Below are 21,927 nucleotides of genomic sequence, written 5' to 3'. Positions count from 1 at the left end.
TAAGACACTTTGCAACACTTAATAATTGACAGGAAACGTATAATTAGATGCCTTTGTATCATTATTTCACGGGGTAATTAGTCTAATATCTAATGAGCCATCACATTCACGACTTGTTCGCTCTTCCAAAAACTACTTACATCTTAAATTACATATATACGTACATACCCCAGTTAAAATACTTCTTACTTAATGCGATATATATATGTAATTGTTAAGCGATGGTACGGCTGTAAACAAAATCTAACTTGTTAAAAATGTGCAATAAGTGCATAGCAATGATATCAAGTGCGAACAACGTGGTACGAAAAATACTCCATTCCAGACCACGGGGGTACGTTGTTCCGATTTTTATCATAACCACTACAGTGCAAGACATGGTTATCCCTGAAGAGGTTGAGTGTACGAGTCTGAAAAGTGATATCTAAGTTATAATTTGGGTCACAAGTTGTCGTGTTTTGTGATTTAGTTTTAAAAAATCTCTCACACGACCTCTTCACATATGTTACACTTTCTGCGTGCTATTGACAAAATAATTACAAAGAGCAACACAAATTAGCTTCTTGAATATTGTCAAATCCTTTGTTTAGATAATGAAATGGAAGTGATACGTCTATCTAAACTTGGGTCCATAGATGCGGATAAAGACACCAGTGGGCATGTTGAACGTGATTTTTGTCCAGCCAAGCCATTTCACACCTCCTTCTAAGTTCACTCTACGTCACCTTGACGTCAATATTCCTACACACTAGCGTCTAGCAATTTGTCTTCTTCCTCACCGATAAAGTCATTCAATATCCATATAGAACAGAAGAGTCACTTCTTTTAAGTATCACCTATCAATATTTTAACAAACCAACCTTTATGTCCATCCATACGTTAAACATTACTGAACCGGTGAATGATTCCTAGAGCGGAGTCGTTAAGTAGTAATTGTGTAATGCGAGGTACCTGTGTGTATAATGTCACTTCATTGTCGCCCGACCGTATTACCTGCATAACATAAGGTAATTTAAACATAAACGGCTGGAATCGATACTTTATCGAATAACTAGCGTTACAGGCAGACAATAGTAACGCGATTTTTCACTTCTGCAAGCAGCTTTATGTATGAAGGAGAAATTAATTATAATTCGATATCTGTCTTCAAGATATGATTATTTGTCAATTGATAATGAGATATCAGTTTGAACGATAAAAAAAAAGTGCTAGTCGGTAGAGAGACACGCAGGCATATACAAATTAGAGTTGGGAGATCGTTGTGTTTTCAGTTTCTGGGTCGTGAGAGCGGTAGACAACGACGTTAAGAATTGACAGTCTATAGGGCGTTCTTTTCTATTCAATATAATCAAATTGACTGTAGTTGGAAACCGTCATATTGTGTGATAGATCACATCGGCTTTAGTCTCAATTAAAACTGTATTCATAATACGGGGGCTTACAATCGACTTATTGTGCTGAGATTAGGTGGCTAAGAGACGGCTATTTCACTTAAGGATTTAACCAGATTGCCGAGATATAAAATAGCAATAAAAGACGCATCCTGTTTATGTAAATTAGTATAAAAGGAGATAGATGGTTAGTTTAGCGGGAGGACACCTAGAAATTAATCCCCGAATCAATAAATATTTAATATATACATCTGTCACATATATCAATCGAACGGATGTACAAATCTTTTTTTAATGACGGACGGAAAGAAGACGTAGTTTGTGGTTGTCTGTGTATAGGGAATTATAATAATGTTTAAAAAGCACGTATACCAAATTTATTTCAACTAAAAAAATATACAACGCCAAGATAAATAAATTTGTATAAATTTTGGAACTGTTAAAACAATCTTCTAAAAGTTCAACCCGCACGATAGATATATCCCCAAATATCATCTAGTAGACAAAATAGCAAAGTGTCCCATCTTAGAGAAACCAGCAACATTTCTACGACAAATGTATTACACACATTTTAAAAAAATAGATTCGGTTGCGTATTGGTATTGGTCAGAATCTTCAAGGCCAATCCATGGAATATATAATAGCATCGACGAGTAAAGCGACTTTCATTACAGGGTTTAATTTAACGAAAATTTACAGGAAAGTTTTATGAGTTTTTAATTATAACATAAAACATAATGACAGAACAAGTGATCTAATCCATTTTTCCATGAAGATAAACTATAAAATATATATTAAGTAAGTCATGAGTAAAACCGAAAAAGTTGACTAATACTAGGAAATACAATATACGAGGCAAGCAAAGGGTTATCAGAGTGTTTTATCCATTACAAAAACAACCCCAGTCGAATAAAAGTTGGAAGAAATAACTAATCAATCGTTTTACTTTACAACGATTATCGCCCTTTATCACTTAATAGACTGAACACAAAAGTCACGTTCTCGCTTTAAATGTAATGACTATACCATGTCATTTGTCCTTCCTTTATGAAGGAAATAATTATAATAACTAAACTAATTAAAGGACGTGCTTATAATGTTTACACCACACAATAACTCTCTTTCTTATCTAAGAAACATTTTAAAATATCAGTTGACAAATGTATCCATGCATACAGCGACCGCTTGATCTTTAATTTAAAAAGGTCACCCGCGCACACAAAGGTATAGCCGGTTTTTATTTTCAAAAGCCCTTAATACATAATGTTGTAACATCTTTCGGATATTAATCTGTTAAGAATAGATCTTTGAGCGACCACTAAGACGCAATTAATGCTCTAGAATAAACAAGACACTAAAAGATGGGTCTTGAAATGGGAGTTCATTAGATAATGTTGTGGGTGTTACCAATAATTTGTCTTATCGGTTATTCCAATCTTGGAAATCCTAATTAGACTTTTTAAAAATATACATCATAAACATAGATGACGTCACAATCATTAATCCTGCTTTTTCGGGAAATTAATTAAAGATTATCCAGGACCTTCAAACATAATGTATTAGAAAATGGCCAAACGTAACATGCAGTTAAATGTTCTTCATGATGGATTGACTTTATTATTTTGTGGATGTCATCTTTCATTAATATGGACGATATACAGCTCTGGGTGACGTCAACGGCAATTTTATCCGGAAGAGCTTTGAAAACCGAAATAGAGAACAAAATTAAGATGCTTGAAATGTCAATATTGTATAAAGCGTCGATTGGATTAAATTTGAAGTGTTCATTTGTAGTGCGAGATGGATCATAATACATGTATAATTCCACATCTCCCATATAAACATACAGATTTTCTCTGTGAATAAAGGTTTTAATGCCACGGAACTAATTGTCTCATATAATATCAATATTAACAGATAACTGATTTTGCTTTCAAAATTAAACAAAACAAAATCCCGGAATTAAACTATGTAAACAGACAAATTTTCTCTGTGAATAAATGCTTAATATCACGGAACTACTTTTCCGGTTACTTATCGAAATACCACAGCATATTAACCTACATCAACACTTATTTTGTAGTAATTTAATAATAATAGAAGTAAAGATAGGCTGCCAGGCAACAGAACACACGCGCACAACTGCTAAGTAGTCCGACAGTCCATATAAGTTGTCGAATATATATGTTTTTGTAGGTAGAGGGAGTATACACAAAATCATCAAAAGTAATTGTCAAAAATGATTAAAATGTAATTCTCTTCTAGTTCTCTTCTAGCGCTAACACTTATTACATAAAACATATACCGATAATCAGATGATAACTTTAGCTGTTCGATTTATAGAAAATCATTGAAAATCTATTGTTTTTCCACTCATGAATATAATCATAGACAATATGAACAAATCAATAGGATGATAACCATAGCCTTTTAGAGGGTCCACAAGATTTTTCAAAGTGATCAAGGGCAATAAACAAGATCGTAAAACGTTGAATCCTCTAGAATGTCCACCAGCAGTCCGATAGGCAAACAGACAGTGGAGACGACAATATCGCCCCACATTGAAATTTACGACTACAAAAACCGAATGATGAATTTAGAACAATATATCATTTGCACATCTTAGGGTTAATTAAAGGATCTTAAAGTTTACTATCATAATGTTCATCATTATCACGTTCTGTCATTAATACTGTCATAGATCAAGTACTGATATCAACAAATATCTAGGCTTTAAAGATAAATACTGTCTTCTAATATACAAGATAAAGCACAATCATTAACTATCTCGGATTACAAGACTTCAATTAAAAGTGTGACACTTGATGCACCAAGATGCGTAGGAACGTGTTATATCTCTGATAAAAGTGACTCTCCCATAACCATGCTTGCAATAGTTCCAAAACACCTAGTAAAGATGGATGGCTTACAGAATTAATTTGTGAGAATAATAACTATTTCATTACTAAATTTCAACACCCATGTCCATGCGGACAATATTTATTACACAAATCTGTGTTTTATTTATTGCATATGTTACTATCCAAACCGTTTATTGCATAATAACAATAACATATTATGTTATTGTTATTTAAACTACTTAGCATGTTCCTACTGTTTATAAAATAAAGTATGTCAGCACATCAGTGTATGTATAATATATACGTATTTATACCAACATTGCCACGTAATGGTGTTTCCAGCATGGCGACACCCGTGAGAAAATTCACTGACATAAGATAACTAGCTCAACACGATACTATACCCATCGACAACCCTAACTCACACAACAACCACTTGTATCACGGCCAACGGTGACAAATTAAAACTTATATAACAATTCCTTTCCTAAGTGCAAGTAAAAATTGTCCAGTACTTTACCGTCTTCGATAAAACAGCTAGTTGAGACAGCATTTTCTTCGGATATACCATCCCGACACTTAAGTTCAAGTCAAACTCTTGTCGATGCGCAAACGTCAATCTTGTCTTTTTTTAACATGAAAATGTTGAAGCGGCAGAATATCAAATTTCTGTAAACATATTCTACAAACTATTAAAGCAAGACAGAAGGGAAGCTCTTCTAAAAATACTGGCCTGAAGATGACGACATAGCGTGATAAGGACTAATAGCTATTCTTTGTTGTCAAATTGAAGACCAAAATGTCCGTTTTTTCGATGCCATTAGGGTGTTGAATTATGGGTTCTGGGAGAATGACCGATCTGAAATCATCGACATCTGTAAGACCGCAGACAGATAAAGGACAGAGACATACGAGACATCTATGGTTAATGAAACACTATCAATCCTTAGTTATGTTTATTATGGTTGTATTAGTGGGTACGATCAATAGTTATAGCGAGTAGGTTATCAATAATTTCTTTCACTAAAATCTATATAGACAATAACAAAAGTGAAGATTATTATTAATGCAGACAGCTAAAATACCCTTATCTACTTATTTCTATAATTGTGACATCAAGTTGTAATCTAATACCACAGTATCTTATAATACCAAAAATTCGCGAAAAGTGGGAAAATACTATTCAGGTTTCAGTTAAAGAGTATTTTTTTTTTATTTCCGACATACCATAACTCATAATTTTTTGTGATCAGTGTAAACTCAATTTGATTTTATATTCAATAAGATAGATCGGACATTCTGATTATGAAAAAACGTTTTAGACAAGTTGCCATTGGCAGAAATTAGAAGTTTCAAATTTGGTACGCCTAAATAGTTATTTTGAAAGTGTCATATAAAACGTCTTCCCATTGATGTACAAGTACAAATGAGTGTTTTAAACTGCCGAATAGTGTAAACTTAAGGGAATAAGGGATATATACCATTTATTGTCCTATTGACAATAACTGACACCTTGTGGGATATGGGAATGCTCCTTCAGAGCCCTGTAGAAATTTTGCTAATTTGATGTGGGGCTAGGGGGCTTAAAAACGCATCGCGATGCCTTGGCTATTTTTTGAAACTGAAATTGATACTTAAATCGTCTGATATTGTGATCCATAATGTATTCTTGTACGCCACAAGAGATGAATTCTCGTGTGAAATGGGATACTTTAACATGTAAGGAAAATATCGGGTTATTATATATAATAGATAGGTATTAAATACCAATATCTGCTGACGTACATAGTAATAAAAGAGTAATTAGATTGTGACGAGTGGTTGCATGGCATTTGCCGATTTCCTGTATTACCAACGTGACTTGGACCAATAAAATAATAAAGAGGATTTGCCTCCATTTAATCGAATATCAGAACGAAATTAAGTTTACAATCACGCACACTTTCTAAGTAGGTTGACATTTTTTTTTTTTAAAAAAAGGGAAAAAAGGAAAATCAAATTATTTGACACCGCGTCCGTTATTCGTAGTTATCTAGCAGATTACTCGTTTGTTGGAACTTGAAAAGACCATCCATCTTATGAATAAATTCTGGTCAATGATGGGATTCTGAATTTCTCTTTTTTTAACACCTAAATATGCGTTAAAATATAAAAAATATCGCTGACGAATCTATAATGATAAACCGAAGCATGATTGTTATTCCTTAATGACAACAAATGATAGTTATGCCACGCTGTCTACACAACAAAAACAAAACATCCGTTCAGCATCTACAAAGATATGATGAAATGAAAGCTTCGCAACATTCTGCATCCCCGAAGATTTAAACAAGCTATATATAGTGCCATCTATACGTGTTGGGTCCCGTCTTTTGCCGGTCCCTTATTAATTCGATTAAATCCAAGCCGGGAGATTATTTACCGTTGATATTTTGGGGTTTGATTCAAAATAATTAAGTTGAGTACATGTTAGCATGGGTTAAGCCTTGAAAAGTTTAGATAAGTTCAGAAAAATGCAAATGACGCTGATCGGCTTTAAGCAGGATAGATTTATGGTCATAGTAAGCATCTAAAACGAGGATTAAACAATTCTTTCTAAAAAAGATTTACATAAAATATTATCATCCTGGATTTAATCCGGTCTAATCTGTTTTAAAATGTTGCGCAATATTTGCGGTTTCTATTAATCTTATACAAGACAACAACAGTTCGTATTATCCTTGGATAGTACACGGTTATCGTGAACAGTCCAAAACCCAGATTTGTGGAAATTATACAAAATTAATGGCGTTTGTTGCCTCATTACCATAAACAGTAGGGTAGTGAAATATTGAAAACAGTGCGATAATGTTAACTGGCAGGTGTACTCTTTATCGCTTTCGGTGATTAATTTGTTTACGGCGCCGTTACAAGCTTTGCTATTTCATGTTAACATGAGTCTCTGATCTCCGCAAAAGTTCGGGTATCGAACCAAAATAAAACCCATCTTTTTCCCGTTGTTGGTCTGATGAACTGTGAGGTCACACAGATGGTTTTGAATGATGTCTGATGGAAACCGACCCATCACAGCGTGCAAGCTTATCACCGACCCCCATTTCCGCCATAATGGTGCGCACGTGTTTCTGCAGGAGAGATAGTGACGCCACTTAGACGATGCCATCGCTGCCATCAGGATTCTCATCTTGTCGCCATCTTGATAAATAATATGGCGCGCCAGCGATGTAGACTATTCCGAATCTAAATATGTCGAATGATAATATAATAAGTTAAACGTCCCTGGATAGATATTAATATTCCATTGTAGTGTTGAGGTTACATAATGCCACGTTTTGCTAATAAATCTATTCAACTCACCCCATGGGAATAAAATTAAAACATCGGTAGCAAGCTTTTAGCCATCGAGTATAATAGCATTCAATTGTTGTCAGATGAAAGTTCTCAAAGCGTCCTCATAAATTGAATTCGGCGACTATACAATATTTATGTAATTTCCTAAACAACAGCCCTTCAGACTGGATGCCCGTGTTATTTGCTTGCCTTCTAAGCAATTAGAGATAAATAAAAGTCAGGGAAATGCTTTTATATAAGTTCTATTATACGAGAAAAATAGTGGTATTCAAACGAGAGGGACAACCATTCCACAAAGGTCGAGATCTGTTACGTAACGCATTAAGTAAGGATATGGGATATATAGACACACGTAATATGCCTTATGTTTTACATTTACATAATGGTGTCTCCATGTTTACACTAGCGTTAACGTCAACGCCTTGATCCTTCAAGTGCAACCGGCTGCCCAAGCTTGTCAACGTAAAATGTCTATAATGATATCAGAGTCTGAGAGAGACATTCTTTAAGGTATATGGTAAATACATCTTCTATCCTATGCCACGTAGACATGATCAACAGGCCGGCATTTTGATGACATGTAGTATCTATGTGTCCATTAACGAAATAATCGTGATGTCCATATACGTGCTATTAAGCAACATTAGTCATAATTGTAAACCGCCATGCCCCTATTGAAAAGTGAAAACAAAAACTTTCGAAAAGGAAACAAACATTTAAAAAATATGACGACTATTTGCTAAATATGACTGTTCTTTCAAAGGCCGCTTGTTTGTTTCGTTGTTTTTTTTTTCTTCATGCGATAATCGATGGACTTGTCATCTTGAAAAAGAAATACTTCATCCCGAACTTAATTATTCTAAACGAGTGGGTTCACCATTTGACAGCTATGTTCAGTCAATGTTTAAACTAAATCAACAATAACTATAGTTTAGTGCGTCTCGGATTTATTTTAGGTGGTGGGCTTAGTGGGTTATATATATGTCACCCACGGTTTTTTTTTCAAAATGGTTTCTACTTTCAAGACAGGAGACCGCCCGTGACGTAGATTTGATTTCAATCCTGCATGGGGCAAAAGTCGAAGAGATAAATCATTATATGGGCGAGTTCAAACAAGCCGATTAAAAGTTGATCAGGGGATTGAATTAGATAATATGGCGTAATCCAGCCTTGGGTGGGTTTTGAACCCGAACCACTATCCATGGTCATCAAGTAACCGAAGACGCGATTAGTTCACGGCGATTATAATACGTCTGTTAAATAATTTATCTCTTCTATGTACTTAAATTCCGTACTTAGGTCAACAGGAAAACTGATAAAATATGGATTCAACAGGTTACGGTCTCCCCTATTACAGACAATTGTTCACACTATCGTATGTTACGTAATACGATTACCATTAGCGTAACGTTTTAACTGTAGACGTGTAAACAAGGTCTATTTGCGTCCAAGCTGGCATCTCATTTGATATCTGCGGCCATTCAAGCTATATATTTATGTATATATTTAGATATATGTGCTATAAGCTTATAATATATATATATAGATACACACATACATATAGCTAGAATAATATATGATAGACTTACGTTTGGAACGGTGCTCAACAAAACTGCTCGCTTTTGCAAAGTTCTGCGAGAAAGCATCCTTAGAAAAACACAACCCTACTCTATTCCAAGACGCGCGACTTTTGATACCTATTCTGATGTGTCATCTATATTGGAGTACAGTAGACCTATCTTCTGACAATCTTAGAACAATGACTGTCCTAATAATAACAAAGTCAAATTTTATTGTTTTCAGCTAAAATGTAGAAAATGTCCTAAAAGCCATAACGGCTGGTATCGTTTAGAATAGATGAAACAAAGACCCAAAATATCGTCTGCTCTCGTGTGAGAGCAAATCTTGACAACGCCCGTGGCAATCATCGCCATATGCAGGCTTTACAGCCGTTGCCCACATATGAACTATTTTCATCGGAGTTTTATATCCAATAAAAAGTCGACCTATGGTCGCAAGGCATTCGCACCAGCATGCAATATCCAGATGACAAACGTGTAACTTATTAGCATAGACACGGTTTTCATAAAACTAAACGCGCAATGGGTAGCTATCACGTGAGTTGAGTCTTCGACAGAATATGTAATAAATATAACATCGTTGTGTTATTTAGATAACGATATGTTAACACGAATCATGTGTTGCCCACAAAAAGAACTGCGACAACAAAAACAGGGGGACTTGATTAAATATTCAGGTGCGATGTGGTTGACATGAACTCATTTCGGGGAGTATGAGTGCGTTGTTTCTGTGATTCGAGTGAATCGAAATATCTAAAATCGTGCTCAACTCAAACAAAGAATTTCTTTCCTCTCAAATAGTTAACTCGCCTAATGACGCAACCCACAACGTAATGATCTTTATGTTAAGAGTTCTGGCACCAAAATCGATAATAACAAAGCTAAGCCAAGTTGGAGAACTTTTTTACGGCGCCGTATATAACATTAGGGCAAGACCAACGCCATTAGTACCGCTCAAAGTTTTATCCCTTCCGTTCAGTGTAATGTTACGGTTCCGTAACAAAACACGATGCGTGATTAATATTCATACCAGCTATCGGGGGGCCTGATGTTATCTTTATGTTTAACGTCACGCAGTATGCCACGTTGTTGAATATCGAATGGGTTACTGTAAGCCGTCAAGTAAATCGAACAAAACAGCTTGGAGATATTCTAGGTCATCCTACAAACTAAAGATAGCGAAACCTAACTAAAAATACAAATCGATATATCAATAAATTGGATAGTGTTTCGATTACTTCCCCTTGGCTGATTCGTAAACAATATACGCTTTACAGCAAAACCCATAAAATATTTCATTGTAACGAAGGTATATTTAAATCAATATGAATAGATGAAACAATAGAAAAGTAACACGTGAAAAACTTTGGCAAACGTACCGTTTGTGTTAGCAGACGACAGCTGTCACAGCGACAAGCGGCGGGATGTATAGTCAGTACTCCCTTGTTTATCAAAAGTTTTAAACTTCTTCCATAATGTCGAATAGATCTTTTCCAGTCTTTAGCCGTCTCTCGACCGCTAATCATCTGAAAGTCATTTGGCGATATCCAAGCGCCATCATATTCAATACACTGTCCTTTACTACCCTGACAAAGTCTGGACAAATACATGAGAGCACTGTTTGACCCACACTCAACTTCCAAAACTATCTCCGAGTCTTTAAAGATGGGTTGAATGTCATCTTCGGCACTTTCAAGTTCAACGTGTGTGCTTCCAATCCTGTATGAAGTAGGTCCAGTCTTTGTATATCCCAACACACTAATGTCCGGCGTAGGGGCACAACTTTCCGCGCCTTTCCGTACAACACCCATCTCTTTCTTCGAAGACTTTTTCGGGTTTTGAACAGTTTTGGGTCGTCCGCGCCCACTTTTCTTTCTCCGCATCTCGGCGATGTATAAACACACAATGAATTCAAACGTGTAAATGTAGACTGTAAGCGGTTGACCTCCTGGCTATTTTTGGGAGGATCGCTCAGTCAAGTGATAGAGCGTAATGACTCTCGAAGATCGAGAATCGCTCGTTATCCGACTATGTCTCTCTCTACACACTTCCTCTCATAGTGTACTATTTACGGCGCCGACTCCACTGGTCCTGGATTGCACGAGTCACAGCCACGCAAGCTATCAGATATTGATCGTTAAATACAAGCCTAAGGCCGATGAATGACAAAACCGTATACAATCCTCTCTTTTCGTCTGTCCGAAGCCCAGTGACAGGATAGTGTTTAGATAATCAATAATTAGAACTCGATTTCGTTCCGCCTTATCGGTCACGTGCGTTCTCCTCGGTTGATTTATGCCCCGACCAACTACGGAAGTTTTAATTTAGTTAATAACTATAAAAAGTGGCGAATGTTTTACACATTATAAATACGTATTCATTGTACAACATATTATAAGCTTTTCCACATGTTGTTATATAAGTTTAGGTATATATATATATACACTAACTGAACACACAGCTTGGCTAGAAAATCATGGCTTTTTAAACAAAGACAATAAAACATGCTCACAAAATGGCTTCGTGTGATACACCACGAACCGGTTATAGATATAACTGTTCTTTGTTTACTTATGCATGCCTTTTCCTCTAAACCTCAACAACACGGAAAAGACGATTAGAATATATATAGTCACCGCGAAACATTTCTACGCACACCAAAAGCCCCGGTTTTAATATCAACCACGGAGCCGTAACAATTAATATAAATGTCAAAATCGTCCATTTTTCACCTTAACTTGCCCAAAATCTTTCTTTCTTCCAAATCATAGTCCGTGACATAAAGTTGGAATGCGTAGGCTCAATAATGTTTTTATTATAATCCCGGGCTTTGCTTTCAGATATATACAGAGTAATTACGATACGCTAGGATATACACAGAATATGATCAGGATATTGCCTGCTTGAATATCTAGAACGCGCCAAATGAAAATTATTACCAGACGCGCTCGTAATTTTGCGTCAATATTATATAGAAGGATAAAAGTTCCAAACGACCGAGTCGCACAAAAACTTTTAACAAAACGCCCAATCAAAAGCACGGACGCATTTAAAAAAAAGAAAGAAAATCCTGCTCAAAAAACATTTTAGCTAGAGGGTACGTAATATCGATAGGTTGCTTTTAACAGACACAAACCATTGATTGAAACGATCGAGTGACGTATGTGTGAGCAAATCGTCCACGAGATGAGAAGAACTTCAATATAGCAGAAATTGAACGCTTAAAACAGCTGCAAACTCGTAACATAAACTTAGCTTCAATTTTATGCAAATTACGAAAGCTGTTCCGCAGCGAATAATTTGCTATACGACTTGAAAATTAGATTAGGTTTACAGAGCTGCCGTGTTCACGTGTGTGCTTCGATCCTAACATAATGTCGGTATTATGCTACATAATATTTAATCAATAATCATTCGATATGACCCCATTTTATACAAAGAGACAAAAACAATATAATGTTATGTATGCCAGACAAAATTTAATTTAATGAAATATACAATATGTTTTCATATAAACAGAATATTATACCCATGCAATATATTCTCATACTCCTATTATGATTATATACGCATGAATATCGGCATGAGAATGTTTAATTAACGAATAAGTTGGAGAACAGAGAAATATACCGTCGCAGGGGAATATATAAAATGCCAGAAGAAAGACATTCGGGCCCGTAAATGGACATTACGTGGCGATATTACTGTTCGATTTATAAATGCTTAATAAACATGGATTTAATTTGAGGTTGGCCATAAACCGTATCACATTCGCGAAGAATCTTTTGTGGAAATAACAGTTCTAAACAAATTACACGTCCATCGCTTTAGTAAGAGACGGCGTTCTATTTGCGTATTTGCACATATCTTTCCCCGAATTAATTGATTGACGTAAAAGAAAACGAACGTGCACGAAATAGATATCCAAGCGGACCCGTGAGCCCTGCCTCCTGATACTCTATGCAGTTGCTAAGCAACAGTGGCTTTAGGCTGAGGGTTAATATCTTGCCTCACGACATATTATAGGTGATTAAATAGAGCAATTTAGACCCGACACTTCACACTTAATATGCTTATATAATTACAACCACACTATGTTCTTTGTGACCGCTGATAGTTAAACGATAGAATAAATAGATGGGCGAAAGAATTACTTATTTCACGTTAATTACACGTGTTATAGACGTTAAGATAACCGCTTATGTTTAGATAGGCAAATTGTCCACTTCATTGTTCGTATTGAACCTTATAGAGGTCACACTCCAGCCATTTAGACCCCAAATAGGTCACACGGAGACTATCTAAACTCGTAGATCATCATAAAGACGATCGCACGAAACTAAACAAAAACCTTACACCGATCGTGTAAATAACACATGCTTAAAAGTTTTTGCGTCATTTGGCGACGCCATTTTGTCAGATATATAATGAAAAACACGAAGCTTGTGTCTATATAGCGGGATATTAAAATGACTAATGAATCATAGCTGACGATTATGTGACAAAACCAAACTAGGATTTCCGAAACTGAATTTTAAACACTCGGTCGCCACCCCGTCCCCATGTGGTCAATAATTCAATGTCATTTCCTTTTTAAGGAGTAACGTAACATTATTGTCATGTTAGTGGGTGTATCGCCATATTCATATACACCACAAAAAATAGTTTTGATAATCGTTGTCAGTGTAGTTGGGTAGGCGTGACTTAAAAATAAATATATATATATATATATATCAGACCATAAAATTTAATAATCCAAGCATGACAGAACTCTAAGGTTAACCCTATCCCAATTGAGTAGTTTGAACGTATCGCTACAATGCCCATCTGTATTTAATATGCGCGATCACGTCAATGATATATTTTGTCGTTGCCTGTCAAATACGATCGAAAGTTTTAGCGATGCTCGTTTGGTAATGATAGCCGACAATAATAACAGTTTATTGTACGATATTTATATTCTATTCGATCGATTATGCATATTGGCTTTAAAACATTCCCCGTTCATTCAGTGTAACAGACATCATACAGGAAAAGACATTTATTTTACGTAATTATGACTATTAAATAAATGTGTCTATTAACTTTATTCATCTCGCTTATTATGATAAAATTACAAAGAAAAACAGCAGACAAAAGATATGTTTAGTACGAACACGTACAATTAATGGCGGCTGTCTCTATCAACCACGTATATCTTCATTTTTATCTTTTCTCTACCCCGCCCCGTAACCTCGGAGGAAGCGGCTAGGTCACGTTTGCACTAAAATGTTAGTTGTTTTCAAAACTGGCTGTAGTACGTTAAAGATTTTCACTCAAAAAAGATTCTGTAAACCATATAATGACTGAACTTAGTTCGGATAGTTTGCGTCAGCGGTTGAGTGGAATCACACAAACATCGTAGAAGACAAAAACTGGCTGAATAGACAACATTTCAACATATAACGTAATGATTGTTAAAATGTCTTAGACGGATTCTCCTTGCAGCTTATTATGTCGACCCTTGAACACTGGACGCATTTAAAATACAACGTTTTTGTACATTGTAGAACAATACACAGGGTTTGGTCTTGAGTGGGCTTTAGATCCTAAGGTCTGTCATTAAATCAAGTGGTTTCGATCCCAAGCTTGTACGTGACAAGGAGAAGGGTCGACTGCTCATCTCATTGGTTTCTTCTCACTGCCAAAGACACCTCGTACACGCGAAATAAACTTATGTTAGTCCCGATATGACATATTTTGTGTCGAGCCAACGTTACCCCCCCCCCCTCTCTCTCTCTCTCGCTCTACTCTCTGCTAGCCTATATCCCCCAGCAAAGCCAGGCACATTTGAGCATCTACGGCGCCGTAAGCGTGTTTACTTTGAAAATTACATATACGAAAATGCTTTTATTTGTAGTACACCCTACATGTTTTGCAGGTATCGTGCTACATGGAAGATATGCTGACTGTTTGTATCGCTGTCGCCAAGGTTACATCATTCTACCGTGAGATTTTCTATTGATACTTCGCTATCACTCCGACATGTAACACCACCCTGCCAAATTATCATTATCAATTTGAGTACACGCTAGATTGATAGATTTTGTATTTTTGTCTAAACACGGCCTAGTTTGTCTCAGTGATTTTTATCGGTGTTGTTGGGTAAAATCTGGTGTTTTTTTTGTAGGTTAAATTTTTAATAATGTGTCTTGATATTCGAGATTAAAACACATTGAAGTTGTAAAAATCCCACACATTATTAAACAAATACATTTAGTAAGTGCAGGAGTACCAAACTACACGCGAAACAAAACCGATAAGAAAAACCTGCGGAGAATGAGAACACAAGTTACACAGACATTGCAAAAAATACACAACAAATATCACCCCGCGATACAGCGACCTATGATTTTGGCTTGCTGTCGTACTGTCGACTTTTTGGGTTTCGACTGGGAAGTTGTAGTCTTTACATTCGCCTTAATAATATCCCGATCAAGATTATCGCTATGTAAGTTTTATAATATTACTGAAGTTTGCATAAAATTTGTCGTAACATATCACCAACACTGACAACATTATGTTATTAATATTCTCGTAAATGACCGCCATCATTACTAGATGCTATAACACAGACCATTTTGTTAACGCTAATTGCGCGTATTCAAATTAGACTTGGAATGCGGAGACTACAACAACTTCCGACTCGAAACTCGACAACGGTGTGTTAATTTCCTAATTTCTACTTCCCGCGTTGCAGGTTTGCTTGGTATGCGTGTTGGCGCCTTCTTACTCTCATGAATAAATACAAAAATATGATTAAGTTGAAAATCGACATCACGATACAAAAGCAAAATGCAAGTCTTAAAGTAGAAGTACGACAAAACAAGGGCGCTAATATCGCGATGTGTTTATTTCTTAATTTCCTATTTCCGAGTCAATTATTGCTTGACGTGTGTGCTGTCGCCTTCCATTTGGTCGTAACTTCTACTTTTCGACTTTCGCGTCCTGAAGGGCCGAATAGTAGAAATTACGTATGGAGTAGTTATATGCTTCCATACTAAACTGTCCACGTTCGATACAGACTCTTTGGCCAATTTATACGTTTTATATTCTATGTAGGCCCTACTCATGATGCCTATAGTAAGTGATATGCTTTGCCTTGAAATAAAGTTCAAAGTTCAAGGTAATGTCTGGAAATGAAATCTGGGACTTTTTAATCCGATTGCCACAAGGGATTATTCTGTCGAATGTTATCATAAAAACAGATGGACGTTCCAGCAACAGAGGTTACAAAGGCGCACGTGGCGGTCGAAACGTCGTACAACACGCATGCATGCTTCAACATCTGATCTATTTATAGATTTAAGTATTGAAAATTTGACATCTCTTCGCCAAAGTAAAACTGAATTAATTGCTTGGATACTCAGGTTTAATTATAATAGGTCAATGGTATTTGTATAAGACGTGTTCATCTGGTCGAAGGAATTAACAACTCAACCCAGATGGAGAGAGGGATATGAGGTTTAACTCTTACCCAATTAGAACTCAGATCATAAGGTCTGTCATTGAGTCAAGTGACGTGGTTTCGATTCCTCAATTGTGGTGTTTCTTGGGATAATCTTGTATTATACCCACTGCTAAAGACCACTACGCGCAGAGCGAATTATTGAAACAAAATCCCAAAATGACCTAGCAAACTGGATGGACATGAAACTAAGGTACACAGTCTGTGGCATGCAGAGTAGTTAAGAAAACTAATCTTCGATGATAAATATTTCGGGTTGGGATTTGTCGACATCGCCATGAATTGACGTTGAAACAGCAATCAGATTCAAAACGACATTTTAAAAAAGAAGCCGAAATTATTTCGTTCCAATTCTATCTGATTTACGATGTACACATCGCATTATTTAAACCCGTTTAAATATATGTAACAACTTAAAAATGTTTTGAAGAAAAACAGCGAAACTAACAAAGATAGCTACGCAAAGAACAGAAATATGCCCACACAGCAGGTATGTCTGAGACAAAAAAACGATCGTCATAGAAATCACCCTCTTAGAAAGGAAAACTTGGATGTTGACGAAATTTGATAAGGCTGATAATTGCTATTAAGAAATTGACCTGGATCGTATTCACAGGCTTTTATGGACACGTGATGCTCCTTTGAGACAGAAAGTCCTAGAGAGCTGAAATTCAACAGCGCTCATCCTCCTCGATCCCAATGCTTCACACCCAATTTGAAATTCAACACGGTTTATCTTCTCGCAGCATATCTGTGGAACGAAAGGTCGCGGAATACTGAAAATCGTTACGGTTCGTTGTCTCACGACCCAGATGCTTAACACCAAATTAAAAAAAAAAAAAAATCTGTAATCATCTGTAGCCTCAATCAAGTTCACCAGAAAAGAGGGCGTAAATTCACAACGGAGGTCGCAGAAAGCTGATTATCGATAGGATTCGTCCTTCCATTCTTCAAACTATATTTGAAAAAAGTTGGAAAAGGGAAGCAAGGTCACGCAACGCCGAATTATCGATAGGGTTCGTCTTCTGGTGACCCCTGCGCTTCACATCAAATTGAAACAAAAATATGTTGAAAACTGTAGCTTCTATTTCTATAAGTCTGGAACGGAATGTCGCGGAATGCATAATGTCGGTAGGGTTCGTAGCATCTATCGCGTTACGCGAGAGAAGTCTTGACAGACGGACGAACGAACAGGTGTGACGACATAATACGTGGTCATATAAAAATGGATATTTCGCGTGATTGTTTTTTGTTGTTAGCTATCTACAAATCAGACATTATGTATAGTATGAGTAATACACGCATTTAAAAAGCCACGCCGGGTACAGTGGTTAACGCTCTGTAATTATTAACATGTTTAATTTATTTTGGTATTGAAGACTTATAAAGGCAATTCGAGTCAATAATCTAATTTTTTTTCTCGTCAATACAAATATTTTACTTGCAGACAAAATAAATGTATAGTTTAGAACAGCTGTCCCAACATATCTGTAAAGTATAATTTAGATAAACATGCTTTGGCCCAGCGTTCTCTATACAAACCAAATATATTTCAAATAAATACAGACCCATAAAATGGCGGAGTGAAATCAATTAACATAAACTTAAAATGGCCATAACATTGAGATTGCTCAATTTGAATCATGTTTGGACTAACATACTTAAACAACATACTTTTGGTTACGTATATTCGTGTATACTGAATTATTGCTCTTTGATAAAGTCGGGTTTGCTTTATTCTAAAAGTTGGCTCACTCACCAGAAGATTCCGGGTTGGAACCCAATGTTGGCTAAGAAGGGTTTACTCGATTTTTCGGCGTGGTTTCCGATTGTCCGGTGTGCAAGGCGAAGACCTGGCAGGGTACAGCGTCTAGTCGTCCGGATGGTACAGAAAACGAGTTCTCGTGTACAAGTAGGTGTGCACTTAGAGGGGCCATTGGCCGTTGGAATTCGAAATAAGAGTAGACCATAGCACCAATGTCCTGGCAAAATTTCCTTCATGGCGTAAGCCCATCTTCATTAGCCCGATTGGTCTAAAATAATATTTATAGGACGTTAAACCAATTTCACAATCTGATTAAAACAGAGATCCTATTTCGTTTCGTTTTTTTATAGTTCAAAACTTCGTTTTACTTGTCTTCATTACATTAGGACCTGGAAAAGTTATTATATTAGTGGCGTTTTGGTTGAAGTGAGGGATAACCCAATGAAACGGCCTGTTACGGCGACTTCTTGGCGTGCCAGGCACGGAACTGTGGGTAAATCACTAGAAACGTCAACGCTGATTGATAAATCAATGTCTAACTCCACAGGGTCAAAAGCCGCTCGTACGACCAGTTACCTGACATTATAGTACAACTGGTCAGATCTTCATGTAGTGTAGGCCATAGAAAGTATAAAAAAAACGAAACGAAATATAAATCTGTATTTTAATCCGATTGACTAACTTCATTGTATTTTATTTGACCGTACGTCAAGTCATAATCATATGTTTTCAATATTAAAATATATCTCCGATAACCTTTGTAAACCTCACCGATCGGAAAGCTAATATTTATAGTTCTATACGAGCTGGTGACAAGTATATTATATATAATAAATATCTTGACCCACGAGACTCTATGTGACATCTGTATATCAATAACCGTATCATTAAATCTATTTTATTATTTAGCTTTCAGAAAACACAAATACAGTAGAGAAGGGTGAAACAACACTACACAATATAGCGATGTACGCAAGTGAGTTTAAAACGATAAACATTGATTATTTATTAATCATTATATTAAAAATATTAGGGGGAATTGATTTTTGGGTGCATTCCGTATAATCCTCTTTATGTTGATTGTAAGCACCTACGCAGCGAGAAATATTATCTCCCAAAAATATTTTGAAACAATTTACAGGAAGGCGTGGGATAGCCGGACGTCACAAGCCAACCATTGTCATTAGATAATATTCTTAAAATGAAACTACTCACCAAAATCACATTTGATTCAGGCCGTGCTTAAGGGGTGGGGGTGGGGCTGCTGTGGTGACTCAGTGAGTAAGACGTTAGCTCGCTAACTTGGAGGCTCCGGGTTTGTTCTCAGTGCTGGCCAAGAAAGTTCATCGGAATTTTCTGGCGGGGTTCTCCCTTGTCAGTTGGCAAGGGCCAACGTAGAGTCGTTCGGATTGTCTGCACGTAAAAGAGCCCTTGACAGCTGGAATTTGAATTAAGAGTAGGTCGTAGTACCGCTGTCCTGGCAAAATTCCAGACATAGCACACTGTATAGCGTATGTACGTCTTCATTAGCCCAGTAGGGCATTAAACCCTATTTCATCTCATTTTAGCGCTTAAGGAAATTAAAGTAAAATCAGGTAACTGTCGCAAACTAAATAGCTAAGTGAACTCGAAAAGGGTCTACTCAACACGGTTTCATCAAAATTCAACATTTTCCACCCGAGTGACTCAGTATCATCGAGGAATTTATACATTACATATGACATATTTCTATGTTGGAATGTCGCATCGTTGGACGTGGACCAACGTAGCAACAATTTGAAAAATAAATAAATATCAAGTCTCCCAAATACCCATTGAAAGACAATTTTCATATAACAAAAACATTGTTTTATAAAAAGAAGAAAATGACATCTGTCGCGAAACGACTGTCGGTTCATTGAGATGACACCTTCGTAATTTATTTACAACTGAAGGATGTTCAGTCAGCTGATCATTATCGACTGTTTGGTTATGCCTTTTAATTGTTGTTGCAACTTTTTATATAAATAAACGAGAACATTAGTTTACTATTTTTTTAACGACACGTAAATATTTTGAGAAGTGGAACAGGGACAACATTATGGATGAAACAAACATGTAGGTTTTTATGAATGACAATGCCCTGCTGAAGAATTAACGTAACAGTATGCATGGTTTTCGTAGTCTGGGTCGAAAGTTTTAACCAAACCAGTTATCAGATGTTATTGGTAGCTATGAAACATGAATAAGCATACTGATTCCCGATATTTAATTCCAAATCATTGCTTCGGTTACCTGTAGACACTAGTCAGGGAGTGTTAACTCTTTCCAGGACGCATTTGAGGAGTTCACATCGATAATAGTCTTTTGCTATACTTTGTCATTCTGTAGATTTTTTCTCAGTGTTGTTTTCGTCATTTAAAATGGCAAAGGCCAAGAAACAAAATATCTGTGTTTACGGTAACTTTTTTTATTTTCGCGGGGCTTGTGTTATCTATTTCCTATCTTGTTTAATAACTGGAAATAAAACCGAAATTTCAGTGTTGGAATTGTCTAGGGAAATTGACGCCAAGACCCAACAGTGTAGGGTCGGCGACTTTGATTAAATGAATAGAGTCGGTAGGGAAACCGTAAACGCTTGTATTTTATATTTTGGCCTAACTATCTCGCGCATAAGCTTAAATTCACATCAGTTCTAAATGTTTCTAATTACCTTCCATTGTCACTTCCGTTAATGTGTCTGGTTCAATGGCCTATTCTCGTAAAATAGACATGTACATGTGACTGTAACTACTCCTATGTATTTAGTAAGCACCAAAAACCTTAATCTCTTGTTTTGCAAAACCGCGTTTCCATACAGATATGTAATGTAATTGTAAACATGTCTCATTTTCATGGGGTTAAACGTCCTACTTTTCAATGTCACATTCTCTAAGGTTTTTTTTTCCGCTCGTTACCTAAAACACAAATAAATGAAAATACGTGGTTTGTTCTGTCACACAAGAAGAATTTGACACCTCTTCCACTGTTCAAGACATTTTTCCATTCGATTAATTTTATTTACCATAATCACGCGCCTAATGCTACGACTGGTAGATTAATAATTTTCCGTGTTTAATGCTACATGGATAAACTATTGATGCTCAGTGTTTAATACTACGAGAGTTAAATTAAGCATGTTCAGTGATTAATGCTACCTGGGTAGACTATTGATGCTCAGTGTTTAATACTACGATTTGGTAGATTAATCATGTTCAGTGGTTAATGCCACATGGGTAGACTATTGATGCCCAGTGTTTAATACTACGATTGGTAGATTAATTATGCTTAACTCTACGAACGGTAGACTAATCACTGCTACAAGGGTAGGCTATTGATGCCCAGTGTTTAATACTACGACTTGTAGATTAATTATGCTTAACTCTACGAATGGTAGACTAATCATGTTAGGCGCTTAGTGCTACGAGAGGAAGAGTAATCAGGCCCAGTGTTTAAC

At 36.3% G+C, this 21,927-nt stretch overlaps 1 protein-coding gene across 6 annotated transcripts in view; it reads right to left on the bottom strand.

Moving 5' to 3' along the window:
• LOC126812589 (uncharacterized) overlaps nucleotides 1–21,927 on the bottom strand; it is a 93,639-nt gene that overhangs the window by 6,665 nt on the left and 65,047 nt on the right. The window contains exon 1 of one of the 6 annotated variants that reach the window (XM_050539045.2): nucleotides 10,560–11,453. The exons of 2 other annotated variants lie outside the window; for them this stretch is intronic. In XM_050539045.2, the coding sequence (XP_050395002.1) occupies nucleotides 10,560–11,063 (504 nt within the window). In that variant the 5' untranslated portion in view covers nucleotides 11,064–11,453. Of the gene's footprint in view, nucleotides 1–168; nucleotides 364–860; nucleotides 1,002–4,772; nucleotides 4,847–10,559; nucleotides 11,454–21,927 lie in introns of those variants that run through there. 3 more of the 6 variants (XM_050539046.2, XM_050539050.2, XM_050539052.2) reach the window with 3 other exon arrangements.

This window comes from Patella vulgata, chromosome 2, assembly GCF_932274485.2.
Source record: "Patella vulgata chromosome 2, xgPatVulg1.2, whole genome shotgun sequence".
Classification (NCBI taxonomy): Eukaryota; Metazoa; Mollusca; class Gastropoda; family Patellidae; genus Patella; species Patella vulgata.
The sequence above is the reverse complement of the archived record's forward strand: the minus strand, read 5'-3'. Positions and strand labels throughout refer to the sequence as shown.